At 38.9% G+C, this 16430-nt stretch overlaps 2 protein-coding genes across 3 annotated transcripts; one reads left to right on the plus strand and one right to left on the minus strand.

The window, feature by feature from the left end:
- Positions 1-371: 371 nt before the first annotated feature.
- kmt5b (lysine methyltransferase 5B) lies at positions 372-7547 on the minus strand. The gene is given in 9 exon segments (XM_060877880.1): positions 372-2868; positions 2997-3193; positions 3349-3485; positions 3592-3611; positions 5943-6109; positions 6194-6303; positions 6860-7025; positions 7116-7263; positions 7385-7547. Coding segments are annotated over 9 exon segments (2451 nt in total). The 3' UTR covers positions 372-1525.
- Positions 7548-9844: 2297 nt separating this feature from the next.
- On the plus strand, positions 9845-12685 carry si:dkey-12e7.1 (uncharacterized protein LOC557553 homolog). Of its 2 annotated transcripts, none has more exons than XM_060877882.1 (2): positions 9845-10059; positions 10443-12685. In XM_060877882.1, exon 2 carries the CDS (start codon positions 10565-10567, stop codon positions 11720-11722), a length of 1158 nt encoding a protein of 385 aa, XP_060733865.1. In that variant the 5' UTR covers positions 9845-10059; positions 10443-10564; the 3' UTR covers positions 11723-12685. The 2 variants fall into 2 exon arrangements, with proteins under 2 accessions (XP_060733865.1, XP_060733864.1); XM_060877881.1 differs by having other exon boundaries at positions 10520-12685.
- Positions 12686-16430: the final 3745 nt, after the last annotated feature.

A 16430-nucleotide genomic window follows, 5' to 3' on the forward strand; every position in this document is an offset into this window, starting at 1 on the left:
ACCAGCTTCTTAGAGTACATTTTTGTTATTTTGTTTTGCCTTTTCTGACTAATTCCTATACAATTATCACTGCATTATGGATTTTTTTTTTTTGCACAATGGGCCTGTGAACCTGGCATTTCACAAGAAAATGTATAAGTAATTTTGGATGTTTTAAACTGTCATAAACTTGGATAGATTGAAGAAAAAGAAAAAGAAAGAAAAAAGAAAGAAATTACTGGAAGCATAACGTCAAATGGAGTTAGTAACAAGTAGATAAATGGAGAGAATGTTAGAAAGTGAGAATTAAAAATGATATATGTAGATTGATAATTGAACGTGTTACTAATTGGTGTGCATCATATTAGTTAAAATGCTTGAAGGAGCAGCCAGACATCTCAAAAATTACTTTAATATTTTCAAGTACTCAAAAAAAGTTAAATAAAAACAGGTTCCAGAATATACAGTGAGCAAGCCCCCCTCCCTTCCCAAAGTGCATGTATATGTTACACATTATGTCCATTTTCTAAAGAGAAACATCTTGGGGGATTGTTGTGATGTTTAAGAAAACTAGAATCTGATAAACTTTCTTTAGATTATAGACAGCATTAGGGGTAGCAGATGAAAAAATAATAAAAAACAAACAAGATAAACATCAGCTGCCTACTTACAGTATACAGTGAAAGGATTAAATGCTTTAAATGATTACCTCATTGCAAAGCAAAAGAACCACAAGGTCAAATAATTTAAATACTAATTATATAGTTTGGGAATAGATTACTCTAATGGTGTTTTTAGCACAGCCCTATTTCTGATATGCTAAATGTTTCTTTTTCCTGTGGGATTTCAAGATGGTCCACGTCAGATGGATTTCCAGCCACAACAGTGAGCACCATGGCCTTCAGGTGGACAAAATGTAATGCAAACATTCAAACATGAATCCCAAAGATTTTTTTTTTTTTAACCAAATTACCAAATTTGAATTCTTTACTATTCCCTTTAAACACAATGAGTCAAATGAGATCCTGCACACTGCTGTTTAAACTCAATAACTGATAGCTAGCTTTGGAGGTGAACACAAGCATTGTGTTTTTGAAAACAGATGAACAGATTCCAGCCCTTTACCTCTTACCAGACTGAGATGTGAAAGGAATAGTTCCACCAAAACATGCTAAAATGCCCAATAATGATTGAAGGTCTGCAGGCAAGTTATTAATGAAAATCAGACCACCCTGCTTATGGGTTTTCCTCACCCTGTTTTTAGTGTTGATTGAACTATTCCTCTTATGGAATATAACTGCAAATGTGGACAAAACGCTGAATAACATCTGCACATTAAATTGACAAATAGAATTCATACACATCTGTACATTTTCTACAATATTTATATTCATGAAGAATAAACAATAAAGAAGTGCCACCATTAAAATGTAGAGAAAGATATCTTGTGTTGATTTCACTGTACATTTGCCATTCTTACTCCACATTTAAATTAAGTCATTCAAAATGAACACATAATTGGTAGACTGAGGTTTATTTACATAGCTTAAGCATTAAGTCTGAGTGACTGGTCCTCTCTCCTTCTTGAGGAGATGTCAATGTCTATGGAATCTTTTCCCACAATGAGCCTCAGACGTTTCGCTGGTGGAAGAGGGATGAAATCATCCTCATTATCAAAGTATTCCTCCTCATCTTCCGAAGTCAGTGAGTCCTCCTTTACGTTCCGACCCATCTGAACTCCCACCTCTCTCTCCAGAACTTCACCCTCCTCCCGCTTGACTAAACCTGTGAAGGTCACATCCTCTTCACGTTTTAGCTGGATCTTCAGCTTGGTGGAGCTTCCATGAGATCCGTGACCAAAACCATTGTTCAGCTTGGCCACATACAAGCCAGCACGCTCATTTTCCCGCTCCTTGCTGAACTTGATGCTGATCTTCGAGGAGCGTTGCACAGCCTTGGCATCTCGTTGCTCTTTATTCTTGCTGCTGCTGCTGCTGCTGTCATGTCTCCGCCGCAGTGTCAGCTTGGGGATGCCTGTATTGTTCTCCAAGATCAGCTGTGCATCGTAGCGTGTGATGCGGCGCTTTTTCTTGCCACCCTTCATGCGCCGTGACACCCTGGAACTCTCTGCTAAGCCGTCGTAATGCCGGTCTGGAAGGGTAAGGGGCACCTTGGCACAATCCGCCACATCAGCGGCATGTGCTGCATGTTGCAGGTCAGGCACGCCCTCCTGAAGAAGCTCATCGATGTAGGTGACAGTTTCCTCCTGTTTTATCATCCTCCTCCGCCTTGGGCATGTACCTTTCTTGGGACAGCTGGCTTCAAGGCTGGGGATGTTAATCGGATGACCAGGCATTGTAGGAACAAAATCATCAAGGTTCATTTTGATGGCCGTGCTTCCCGCAACATTGCTTGTGCTGCTTGGCTTTGGGCCAGGCTTGCCTATATCACTCTCATGAGCACCGAGAGTGGTCCTGTTGGACCTGCGAGTTCTGTATGGGCAAGACACGCTGCCCTTGCAGGCTGAAACACCCTTTGGGGAGTTCTGATTGTTTTCATGATCTGCAGAAGGCTTACTGCCACCCTTGCAGCCAGAGAAATTAGAGACTCCTCGACTGTCTGCCTCTCTTTTGCAAGGCTGCTTGAGGCTCAGTCTCTTTACATTCGCTCTAGTAGGTGCTTTCAGTCCTGCTGCTTGACGCTGTCTCCTTGCTTTAGACAAAGGCTGTGCAGGCTTAGACTTAAGTCTCTTTGGTAAACTTGAGTTGGTTGGTTGACTTCGTTTAGGGGTTGAGGTAGACTTAGGAGTGCTTGGCTGCGTTTGCCTCGTCACAGCTCTGCCTTTGCATTGCTCTTTGAGAGAGGGTTGCGACATCCTCTTGCGTAATGCTAATGAGAACATGAACATGAACAATTAATCCAACTCCAAAGTTTTATTATAAGCTTCACTTTCTCCAAACCACAAAAATACCCCCACACACTATTGTCATTAAAGGCCAGTCTCAGTGTGCTCTTACATGTCTGTCCACTGAGTGGTTCCTGAGACTCTGCTTCAGTAGAGGCAACAGACCGGCTGTCTGATTTTTTACTGCCCTCTTCCAGCTTCTTTAGTCTGTTGAGCCTCTTGTCAGTCTCCCTCAGGCCATACTTGCTATTTATCACTGTGGCCTCAACAGGCAGTCCTGCTTTTGATTTAAATGCACCAGTGCCACGCCTGAAATTACATTAAAGATGTGTCAAAGGCATATGCAATTATTTTACATACATGATATTTGTTTCTCAAAAAAATGTTTTTAATTATTTAATTTAATAGTTAATCATCAATCATCATTTTGAAGTCATTTATGCCATACAGAAAGAATCTAATACCGTTCACAAGTATAGCATTCACAGAATTCGTTGTTTTCCCCAAAGAAGCCATCTCCATAGTAACATGAGATCTCTTCCCTTGGTTCAATGTCCCGCAGGACCTTGACACATGCAGTGTCTCGACCTGTGGATACAAACTGTAACAACCCCTTCAATTAGCTGCTTTAGGGTTTTCTTTTATAGTTTATGCAGCAAATTAATCTTAAAAGGAAGTAATGATCTTCACGAGCAGTTTATACGAACCTTGCAATTTGGCCGACAATCTGTAATAGAAAAGACAAAATGCTTTAATTTACTTGACAGGCAACTTAATTCCTCTTAGTGATTATGTTTTGCAGTATTGATGGAGGAGGTCAGCGGGTGTGCATTTGAATTGTGAAATGTAAAGATACGCAGTAAGTGATGGATTGTGATCCTGTAATACTCATCATGAAAATAATGTCAGTAGTTACATATATTGTGATTAATTGCAATGTTATTACTTATTGTATTAATTAATTGATTGGTTTTAGTCCAACCATCCATGGCACAAAGTCCATGAAAGCCCTGTCCTCTACTTGCACCAACTTATGCTTTTAACATGTGCTATACAGGTGTTGGACAATGAAACTGAAACACCAGCCAATATAGTGTTGGGGGATTCACACCTATACATGTGTTGCTGCAAGGCCAAGCTTCAGTGATTTCACATTCCATAAGTAAGATTAGAGTGAAAGTTGAATTAGCAGAGAGCTGTACCCAAAATATTGCAATCCACACACCATAAGACCAAGGACTTACCATCCTGTAGTACCATGTGCACCAATAGTTCATACATTACACCCTAAAGGTGGTGCTGTATATCAGTATGATTATGTACCAACAGATACCTTAAGAAAGGTGACTGTGTGGTTTAATGAAAATGAAAGTAAAGCTGAATATGTCCCATGGCCTGCACAGTCAAAAGATCTGAATATCATTGAGCCATTTTGTGGTGTTTTGGAGAGTGTTCTGCAAGAAGACCTGGCTCAAAATCCCTCTGGTCACTGTGCAGTACCTGTATGTCATTCCCAATAATAAATTGATCTACACCATAATAATAAATGACTGTGATCTAAAACCAGGTGTCAGTTTCATTGCCCAATCCTTCTGTTTCTTAAATAAATTAAATAGTAATTTGAAACAATTTTTGTTGTGCTATTTATCACTTGAAACCACTCAGTGGCACAAACAGGAAATAAAGGTTTCTGCTCTGCATTTACCTGTTCTTCTTTCTCGTCTCCTCCTCTATGTCTACTCTCTGCTGCTGCATTTGCTCACTTTGCTGAATCTCCACTGGCCCTTCCTCACTGCCTTCTTGCCTGCCTACTAAAGCAAAGTTCATTTTGCTAGTACCCCTGCAGTGAAAGTTATTTCATTGCCCTGAACTTATACACTCACCAGTCACTTTAATAAGAACACATACACACCCACTCTTTTATGCAATTGTCCAGTTATTCAATCATGTGGCAACAGCACAATGCATAAATCCATGCACATAAAGGTCAAGAGCTTCAGTTAACATTCACATCAAACATCAGAATTGAGAAAATGTGGTTGCAGTGACTTTAACCATGGCATGGTTGTTAGTATCAGATTGACTGGTTTGTGTATTTCAAAAACTGCTTTTCAGACACAAATGTCTGTAGAGTTTTTGTGTTGAAGTGACACAGTTGAAGTCTGGAAAAAGACATGGTGGGTTTTTTTCCCCTGTCCAGTTTCTGTGAACCTATTTCCACTACAGCCTCTGATTCTTGTTCTTGGCTGACTGCAATGTGGTTTTCTGCTGTTGGAGCACATCCACCTCAAAGTTTGATGCTCTGGATGTTCTGAAATGCTTTTCTGCTCACCACACTTGTGTAGAGAGATTTTTTTAGTTACTAAATACTTCCTGGCTGCTCAAATCACTCTGGCTGTTTTCCTCTAGAAGGCATTTCCACCCATATAAGTGTCTCAATGTTTTTTGTTTTTCACAATATTCTGTGTAAACTCTAGGGACTCTTCTGTTTAAAAAAAATCCAAGATGATCAGCAGTTTCTGAAATACTTGAACCAGCCCTTCTGGCTGTCACAGAGACGATTTTACTTCATTCAGATGTTTGATGTAAACGGTTCCCAAAGCTCTCGAACTGAAATTGCATGAATATTTGCACTACGCTACTGCCACAAGATTGGCTGATTAGATATCTGCAAGAATAAAGTGTTAGTGTAAATATCTTAATTGAACATAGTTTTTTAAACTTAATTTGTCGTCAGTGTCCTACTACTCGTTCCTCTTCTGACAATTTTCTCCAAACAACTGTTAAGTGTGCCTCCAATTTGGCCATAAAGTAAAGCCTACAGCCACACAGGCCCTTCTGGGTTAAGAATAAAGACCCCTGGTCTAATATTAATTTTCAAATCATCAGAAGCAGGCACTGATGACAAAAGGTGTCAGAGACTGATCAATGGGAGTTCATAAAGGAACAAGTCATAAATTCTCTATAAAGTTTATACTCAAGTAAACATTTTAAAAATATACCATTAACTTTTTTGTTCTCATTTGTTTTTGATGCACAGAAAATGCAGGATACATACCATGATTAATAAAAGCAGCAGGTCCCAGCCAAAGCTGAGCACAGTTCTTACGCGTAGAGTACATGACACTGAAGTCATTCTCTCCATGTCGTAATAACATCTTCTCTTCATTAGCAGACAGCTCAGCAATGCAACCCACAAGGTGTTCAATTTCATCATTCCTTTTCCTTGGGTATAAGAACAGAAATGAGGAACACTTGCTTCAATTGACATAAAAGACAGCCTCAACAATCAGATGCCATCAAGCTTACCAATCCTTTGTTGCTACAATTTTGGCTCCATTTTGCTCAGAGGAATAGCGATTGCATGGAAGAATCTCAAACCCACTGTCTGATGCAAACATACGCAAGTAAACAAAGACCTGCACACAGAAAATTGAGCCATTTAATTTATGACCAACTTTGAAAAGAAATAGGCCAGGTTTATACTTTTTTAAAAGTATACAAGATGTCTGTCCCATGTATATGTTCATCTGGCTTATCAATTGTGTATGTCCAAAAAAATCTACATATTGATCTGGTGTGATGTAATACCACCATTGTTTTCTAGAGTTTTTTTGGTATTAACTAATCTAACTATATTACAGCTCCAACAGCCTATGCTTGTTTTGGGTACCAATTTCTGAGTCAAGTTTAATAAATACTATTAAATTAGCAAAATTGTAGTTTTGTTCAGAGATGCTGCTCATAGCAATATTTCCTTGACATCTCTGTGCTTCTGTAGAGCCAAAACACATGCGCATTAAATCATTATCAAGTAATCTTAATGGGCAGTGATGTTTTGGTTTTGGCATCCATGTGAACAATGCCAGTCATGTAGCTTCTGAAAAGACAGACACACCTATAGTCACATGTCAAGTACAATCCTGGCATATGTGTGTCCAGGTTTTTATTATTTATTTATTGTAAAACATTTACATGTGCTTTGAACAGCTTCTCCTGGGCCTTTGACTTATTAAGAAAGTGATGCCGTCTCCAGTCTCCAGAAGTCAAAGCCTGGAAAGCTTTTTCCAGGTTGTCATTCTTCTTGAAGCTCTCAATCACTTCTCTAAGCTCTGCCTGACGACCTTTGATTGGGCGAAACCTAAGAAGATAAATGATACTAAAATTATGCACATGTACTGTCTTTTCTGAAGGCTATACGAAATAATTTTTAAATTTAATAAATACAAACCTTGTATTCATCTTGTGAGTCTGAAAACCCAAGTAAGAGTCCAGAATAAGGCTGGTGGACAAGTCATCATATTCACACAGTTCCTTAGCCGTCATCCCTGATGAGGGCACATGGCGCTTTTCTGGCTCTGGGGCTGCACCACTGACACCTAACAAACAGCAAGTAATAACACGATAACAGCTGAACACTTATTATTCTGCAGTACAGTACAGTATAGGCAAGTACAGTACAGTATAGGCATTCTTTTTCTTTTGTACCAGAGCACTTACGCCGACTGCATCTCCTGCCACTAGGGGAGCTTTTGCTCTGGCGCAGGTGGGCCCTCTGGCTATTTTGCAGCCTGGTCTTTCCAACCGGCTGATTGCTGGAGAACCTACTGCAATGTCTCCTTCCATTCAGCACCATGATCTTGGATTCTCCCATCTACTTCATACCAGCAGGCTTTCTGGTGAAGGCTCATTTAGCTTCTATGTACTTATGAAAAATCATGAGTAACATTTAATAAGCGGATTTATTTCCCGCTTGCAGGGCAATCAGTATATATACTGCCAAGGGTAATTCTCTATCCTGCTTGCACCTGTTAAAAACATAGCAAACAGGAATTAGAACAAGATAACAGGAATATGTGACTAAATTAAAACAGACAGTTTATGAAATTAAACACATTATCACACATTAAAAAATATGATAAGGAGTGTGTTGATTCAATACAGAGTTAAGTCTGATTGGACTTTGCATGACTGTGAAACATATGCTTAGGTAATAACATCTAAAGACTAAACAGGGGCTGAGTTATCTCTGCAATCTTACTTTATGCTTCAAAGAAAGCTGTATGCGGTAAGTACTTTGAAAACAACAGCTAGGTTAGAAACCATCATTGTTAATAGTTGATAAGCTGGCCAGTTGCTTGGTAACTATTAATAAGTGTATACTGCCACCCACCGGTTACTAAGAATAACAAAACCACATGCTTAAAACAATATAAGGAATAAAAACATTTCCGCTTTGAGAATTATTGCGTGCTCGTCGATGACGTTTGATACACTTCTATAATTATCATAAATAACGCGTCGTGACTGAAACACCAGATTCCACTGCCTACACAAGGCGACCAAGCTAGCAGGCTAATGCTGTGATCAATTTAACCACCCAAACAACGCAAAAGGGCGGTGGAGCCAAAATCAACAGAACTTGCCGAAGTAATAACACGCAATACATTACATTGCGTGGACTATTCGTCTATTTAAAAAAAACCCCCAGAGAAACAGCGCTTGTGTGTTTTTCTTTGCTATGCTAACTTGATAAGCTTCGTTTAGCACAGAGACAGTTAGTTGTAACCGGCTAGCATAAAAGTACTGCGACGTCCCATTTAGCTTGAAAGCTGGCCAAAGAGCGGGCTGTTAGCTAACAGTTAGTGCTTCTAATTAAATAACCATTCGGCAACTGACAGTTTGTCCAGTTGGCATTTAGCTCTTTAGCCACGTAGCTAAAAGACACTAAAACCACACAAAGTTAGCATTATAATAACATTTGACGACAAGCTCATTGGAAAATTTCCGCACATCTCTTTTTTGTCACTCTTTTTAAACGAGTAGCCGAATAGTTAACGAGGAAAAGAGTCAGGGCCTACAAATTGCTAAATGCTAAGCTATTAGCTAACCGCTAAGACCTAGCTAGCCAAACATAGCTGATAGCTCACATGCTACCTATCCAGTTAGCTAAACCGTACTGGGAAAATGTTAATTAAATTAAATCGTGTTTTCGAAAACGAGAGCAAATCTGTGCTTTTAATACTCACTTTGTTCTTTTTTTCCTGCGTTAAGACATGTCCGTCACAACGAGCGGAACGTCTTAAAAAATATTCCATATAGCAAACCTATAAACTGCAAGATAATTTACATTAAAATTCAAGATGGCGACAGGGTTTGGCAATAGTGGAAAGACAGGACACAGAACCTCCTCTGAAAAAAATAGACCCAAAAACCTATTGTTCCTGTCGCCTATTCTGATGCTCGTTATTATTAGAGCCACAACGACTCCAAACGACGGTCCACAGAAGCGCACAGAGAAACGTTAACAAATGCTATGAAATTCTGTGAAAACTTTAATGGCTACAAAGAGCGCGTTGTTATTTCCCTTTAAATGTCCGGTCGTGTGAGTGCGCAGCTCGCCGGCGTGCATAGCAACATCCTCTCCCTCTCCGAGCTGCCCGAGTTCACTCAGATATTTAACTTTCTCTTATAGCTACTGCCACATCAGTTATCTCTGTGTGTGTGTGGAGCAACAGCAGTCTTTTATTTTCTCTCACTGCCATGTTGATATGTTTATACTAAAGCACAGTTAAAGTCTGGGCTTCAGCTGAGCCATTCAAGGCACTGGCATACAGTACATCTGGAGCAGGGTTTTGTTCAGGAACCTTTCTGTGTTTGACTTAAGTTTCTTTTACTAAAATTATTGGCTTTTTCTAAATATTTTTGTCTAAGAATGAGTTCATGTTTCTTAAAAAATGATATATTACTAATCGTTAACGCAGCTGGAATAACGTTACGCGTTTTAACGCAGGCCGTCATTTCACTTCCTGTCTCCTAAATTCCAATTCGGTGCTCTTTTCCCGATCTAAAAAGTGGGAATTACGACTTTTCTCGACGTTCTGCGAACGCGTGACGAGGATATGACGTCATTTCTTCGAACGTAAACGTCGGTTAATACGGTTTGCAAGTTTCTACTTTTTTTTTTTTTTTTTTTGCAAGGCTCCCGTTCACTTTAATAAACTGATAGAAAGTAATAAACAGAACACGTTTTAAGTCGGAACTTTCGCTTCACATTGATGACGCAATCAGAATCGCAACAGCAACAAGAACCCTGACACGGTGTGACACCCAGCAGCCGCTTGTTCAGGGTCTTTATTCTGATCCGTTTCTATCACTTAAAAGCTTCGTTAAAAGTAAGTTAGACCGGTAGGACCATTTTATATGTAGTGTTTGTGTTTAATGACATTCTCTAAAATGAGCACATCTTGTTAAAGGTTTTATGGGCTACATATATAAAGCTTAGCACTGAGTTAGCTAGCCGTGGTTTGTTTACATTTACCTAGCTCGCTATTCAGCACAGTGGTTTCACACATTACATGTTAACTTTGCAGTCACTGTCACAACGTTTACCAAGTAGTTTTCTGACATGTGTCTTGAGTACATAATGTAATGTTTCGAGAATACGCAGCATGCTACCTGAATAGGACCCTGAATAGTGTTAGCAACTGTTGATCTGTTATATGCTAGCTAGTAGCGAGTCATACTTAAAATATTGTTGTTGTTTTTTTAATTACAGACAGGTTTAAGCACATTTCGTGCGTATTTGTACACGTCTGTGTTAAGGATATGACGAGGAAATCTCTTCTGCCTTAGGAGGAGACAGATGAAAATGGCTCAGTGAAAACGTGCGACAGAGGTATGGTACGCTGTCACGGTTCCCTGTCAATGATCATGCCTCCAAGGAAGAGACCCCTCGTTCCTGTTAGCGCAAGGCGTCGGACAAAAGATGATGATGATTATTTCCCCTTCAACTTGATGCCAGTGGAGTGTCAGCTCCATGTGCTTTCATTCCTAAGTGAGGTGGACAAATGTAACTCAGCACTTGTGTGCTCTAGCTGGAGCTGCCTGGTGCGCTCTGGGAAACTGTGGAGAGTTGCAGACTATTCTCGCCGTGGAGTGTTTCGTCTTGGACAGGAAGGACTACTCGTGTCCAACAGAGAATTTGAGCGTTGGAAATCATGGGTTCATCATTATACTCACCATCTCATATCTCGTGGGGCTAGTCTGCTTACTCTAAAAGCAAGTTTTGATTTAGGGGACCAGTGCAATAAATGGGAAGAACTCCTCTCTCATCTATTGGAAAATGTCCACTGTAGGGATCTAAGTCATTTAGACTTAAACTGGACATTTACTCTGCTGGAGCCATTGGACCTCAGAGTCCACTCCGGTTCTAGCTCACATCAGGATGTCATCACTAAAATGGACCAAGTTAATAATTTTCAGATTCTTTTAGCCAAACTAGCCCAAAGCTGCCCACGAATCACCAAAATGCGGCTGCACTTTGATTGGTCTGACAAGTCAGTAGCTTTAATAACTCAATTCCAACACTTGCGGATTTTGGAACTAAAATACTTCTGGGTCTTTAAAGGGGTTAGCCCAAGCACCTTGCAGACACTGACTAAATCACTGCCTAACCTCAAGTCCCTTACTCTCAATGTTTTGGTGCCACTTCGGAATTTGGGCATTTCATACACTCTTGAATCACTGTCACTGGAGTTCCTTGATGTTTCCCTCAGTCGAGGTCTGGTATTCTCTTGCCTCAAACTGCCTGTGCTTAGAGAGCTGCGGGCTAAAAAGATTGTACGGGGGATTACTCTGGACCGCCGGACCAGGCTCCAAATCCAGAGCAGGTGGCCTTGCCTGTATCAGGTCCTGCGGGAGGGGACACCCAAGCTACAGGTGCTCAACAATGAACGACTCCTTCCAAATTGGAAAGAGCAGACTTACAATGATCTCTCTTCCATTCTCCAGCAGTCTTGTTACTGCCTGCAGCATCTGGATAATTGGATCTGGTAAATGAATGGTCAGAAATAAGGGCACAAAACATTCAAGACCCAATGAAGCAAGGATGATGAATAATTTGTGAAACTGCCTGTCACCAATTATTAAACATGTATAATGATTCACAAAACACTGATACACCCTAAAAGTGAAAAAGATCACATAAAGCATAGTTTTCAGACCAAGTACTTCTAACAAAATTTGATATTTGATGACTAGCTGCACAACTCGGTTTTATCAGGTGAATTAAACTGCCCTGGTCATATGTAGATAAAGAGATAAAATCATATAACATGGGGAATGCAAAGCAATGTTTGGTCTGGATCTTGGCCATTTGTCATATGTTTTCACATGCCAACAGAAAAGCATGATTATTTCTATGTTAAAATGTTTCCTATAGATTAGGAATAATAGGATAAAGCCACCATGCCAGACTCTCATTATTACATTTAATTTTAAACATTGATTTAATCAATATCAGTCTTAATCTTTTTAAAATTGGATTTATCTTGTAGCAGACTGACCAGTATCTTCGCTGACATTAGAGTTTACAGAGATGATGTGTTAAGTCATTCTTTTTCTTAAATTTAGAGAAAATGAGCTAGTATGAGCCTGTAGCTGGTTTTATGATGAGTGCACAGATTTGCAGAACTTCCAAAGATCTAAAGGACCAACTGATGTGAAATATTTTCATATATTGCATTTTTACAGCCCCCTACAGATAATTGCTTTCCCATCCACTGAATTTTTATTCATAGACAGAACAGGACTTGTTTGTGTAGTGCTTCATACTTATCCATAGAGGTCCTTTTAGCTTCAAGTTTTTATACAACCAGCAGTGTTTCCCTCTGTGCGTATTACCTTAATTTATTAGTTTGCACTGATTTTTATGCTTAAAGGCAATCAAATAATTCAGTGTGTTTTAAATATTGAATTGTTAAAGACTGCCAGAATAAAATAGACTGGTTTGACTGTCCATATATTTTCTTTCTATGTGTCTTCTGTATCAGGTTGTAATATGTTACTTTGTCAGACATAGTTTATTTAGACTGGAGATTAAAACTTCCATGAAGTTTCCAAAATCTGTCCTGTAAGAGTTTTGACAATGTAACAGAACTTCTTTTTATGCACTTTGGATGTAGCTCTCAACAAATTTTGTAATGTAATTTCACAAATTCCTAATAGGATTTAAATCAGGTGACTTTGCTGACAATTTCATTTCAACTTTCTACTTCTCAAAGCATCCCCTCATCTGAAGTGTTATAAAGCATCTTGCATTCAGTATTTAGCCATTGTATGAAGCTGGACAATAAGGATCAGACAGTTTGTGAGCAAGTCCGTATAAGTATCCATGTTTCTCAAAAATACAACATCACTGCAGTAATTCATCTTAAGACCACAATTTCACCTCTTCTTCCATAATTATTCTCCCAGTGTCCTCACACCGACTTATCACTTTGATGGGAAAGAAACCTGGATTATAGAATTTCTCCCAGGAGTCTTTTTGTCTGTCAGGATGCTACATACAACCATTTAACGATATTCCCACAATTTACTTTTCTTATTCTTGGCTTATCAACCCATTTATCACTTCTAACCTCCAAATCAAACATCAAAGGTAATCATTGTTTATTCACAGTTGTATTTTCAGGCTTGAGTTTATATTGAGCATACATGCACTCTGCTTATCGCACGATCATTTTATTTCTAATAAAATAGAGTATATCCTTCCTATGCAATCTGTACAAAGACCTTGGCAACCAAAAGTCATAAAACAAACAGGTTCTTAATGTCTCATTTCCTCTTTATCTTCCCTTCAAAAGCTATAAAAATAGTTGCTAATCATCATCAGGGGCACCACTAAGGGAGGAAAAGTTAGGACTAGAATTTTTGGAGCCCCCAGAGATAATTTTAATTGGTAGTAAAAGTACTAGTTATAATGTAATAGAAATGATAAATGCCAAGGATTTACAACTCTACCAAGGAGTTACAAATAAAACAAAATTAAGGCTTGTTTCTGCATTTCTGGCAAAAACTCCCCCCCCTCCACACCAATTCACTGCATGATTTCTTCAAGCCTCAAGACGAGTCATTCAATGTGAGAACAGAACAGAATCAGGTGGTTAATTTAACATTGTATGCTGTACATGCTTAGCTAGCTGGCAAGCACAAAATACAGCTGTTAAGCTAATAGTCACATTTGGTTGAATCTAGTTTTCCCAGTAAGATCATGATCATGAGAAATGTTGGACACTGCTGGAAATGCTGGTGTTACAGGGTATTTATTATTTTATTATTTCTATTAATATAAGTAGTCAAACTCATTCCATATAAGTAGATTGGTTTGGTAATCACTATGTCCATGTAGAACAGGTTCTGAATGAATTATCTTTTGGATATTCTAGAGCAGGACCGTCCTCAAGTCAGTCAGTCAGGGAGGACGCAGAAAGAGATCATAAAACAGCAGATGAGGCGGAGGACAGTATTAGTAGCAGCAGTCGCAGCACAGATGAGGAGGAGAAAGGAGTGAGAAGCTTACATTACAAGGGACAGAGTGAGGAAAAAATGGACACTTTAGATGAGCCAAATGACCTGCTGTCAGTTCACCCCGGTTTGTGGCCTGCAAAATTATGTGGCTTGTATGTTTTGTGCGAAATGGGTGTGGTAGGGGCCCAGTCTCATTTTCTTTAATAGGGCCCAAAATTTTTAGTGGCACCCCTGATTCATCAGGATTTCATATGTACATGTCATACTTTTGATGACGAGCGATTGAAAATCCAGTGATTTTACATTTACGGCATTTGGTCCTAGTGCTTTTAAGTCTCTATGAATGAATACATTAACTGGTTTACTAGGCTACAGACTTCAGACTACAGGATACGATCAACCTAAAACTGTTGAGGGGAAAAGTGCTAATTCAAGTGTTTCAGGAAGAGGCAGGTCTCCACCCATCATTTAAAGATAACCAGTGACTCAGCTGTTCTGACATCTAGGGTAAGTTCCACCACCTCGGTGCCAGAGTCTTTCTATATACCTACCTCTTACTCTGAGAGATGGTGGGACCAGTCAAGCAATGCTCAACAGTCGATAGAGTTTACACTGAATGGTGAAAAACATCCAGTTATGAGTAGTTCTGTGGGTGGAAACCTGATGAAATAGATCATAGGAGAATGGTGAGACTGATTTGAGTTGACTGGAAGGCTATGGTAGCTCAAATTATAACTCTTTACAAATGTGCTGAGCAGAAAAAGATGCGCAACACGTTAAACCTTAATGCAGATGGGCTCATCACATTCGATTCCACTCCAGTCAGCCAAGAGCAAAAATCCAAGGTTGCAGTGGGCACAGATTCATTGAAACATAGCAGTGAAGATTGGAAAAGGACCAGGTGGATGTGTCTAAATACATGCCTTTACAATATATAAGATGTTGCTTTTACTTTTAGCACCTACAGTGCTTTTTTGTAAATCCTAGGATTTTAACGACCTTCTAATCAACACTAGAGACTGAACCTTACCCCATTAACAAATTAATAAATTAGCTTTGGACTATTCAACAAATGTAAGGAAAAATTGTAAGAGCTACCAGTCATTAACATCACTATAAAATATTTAAAGAGATGTTTGTTTTATTTTGAGATATTCTATCCATATTGCTATTCCAACTGTTAAATCTGATCATGCGGTCTTACTTGAAGAATAGGTTTAGTTTACAAAAAATGACCACTCAATATTTTACTGAGATTTATATCTGATCTACATGACAAAAATTTTATCTACATGATAAAAATATATTCCATACAATTATGTGGGTTTTTTTTGTTTAGTTTTGACTTTGACTTTCTTATACATAGGAGACATTTGATGTCTCATTTTGTAATTTATTCTAGAACCATTAAATTTAAAAAAAAAAGGCTGTTTACATGAAAGACCAGGAAACGTTTTGGTACTGAACAAAGTACAATGGCAAGTTAAACTTTGCTCATGAACCATAAATATATAAACAGTTTCAGGTAATAGTTCTAGCCCAACTCATAGATCTTGTTTTATCACCATTATGGTGTTTCTTGACATTTTGGGAAATGTGACCTTCATATTATTCATTTTCTGTCTATAAAAATGATATCTTCTCAGGTTTTTGTGCTATGCCCAGTTAATTTTAACTGCAAATAATTATTACACAAACACAAGTTTAATTTATAGTTAAAAACAGCCTAGATTTTTACTTTTTTGTTTGCTTTTTTCTCTAATGCAGTTAAGAATGTGTTATCCAGGGAGGGAAAAAAGAGCTACGATCTCCACCCCTTATACTCTTCTCACAGAAACACATGCTACCAATTTGACTTGTGCATGTGTATTAAATCGGCAGTGGTGGAAGACCAGTGTTAGAGAGTTTTAAGAAAACCTACAAAGGATATGTAGCTTTGTGGCCAGTTTAGTCTCTACCAGTGGGATGCCATATAATTTCAACTTGAACTTAATCTAGAGGGGTGCAGGATGGAATCGAATGGCAACCCATGGGAACGTCATTTGTTTTATAGGTTAGTGCCTGCACTCAGAGAAGACGACACACAACCGCTATTTTTCATGTCAGCATTTTTTAGTATTTTGAATATATTTGCAGAGCAAAGCGTCCTTCTTCCGTCTTGTTCTGGACTGGTCTGAGGTTGGCAAAAGTGGAGACAAAAGCCTGACAATCAGATAGAAAGTACTACTTTATTTTA

Source organism: Tachysurus vachellii, chromosome 9 (assembly GCF_030014155.1).
Source record: "Tachysurus vachellii isolate PV-2020 chromosome 9, HZAU_Pvac_v1, whole genome shotgun sequence".
Classification (NCBI taxonomy): Eukaryota; Metazoa; Chordata; class Actinopteri; order Siluriformes; family Bagridae; genus Tachysurus; species Tachysurus vachellii.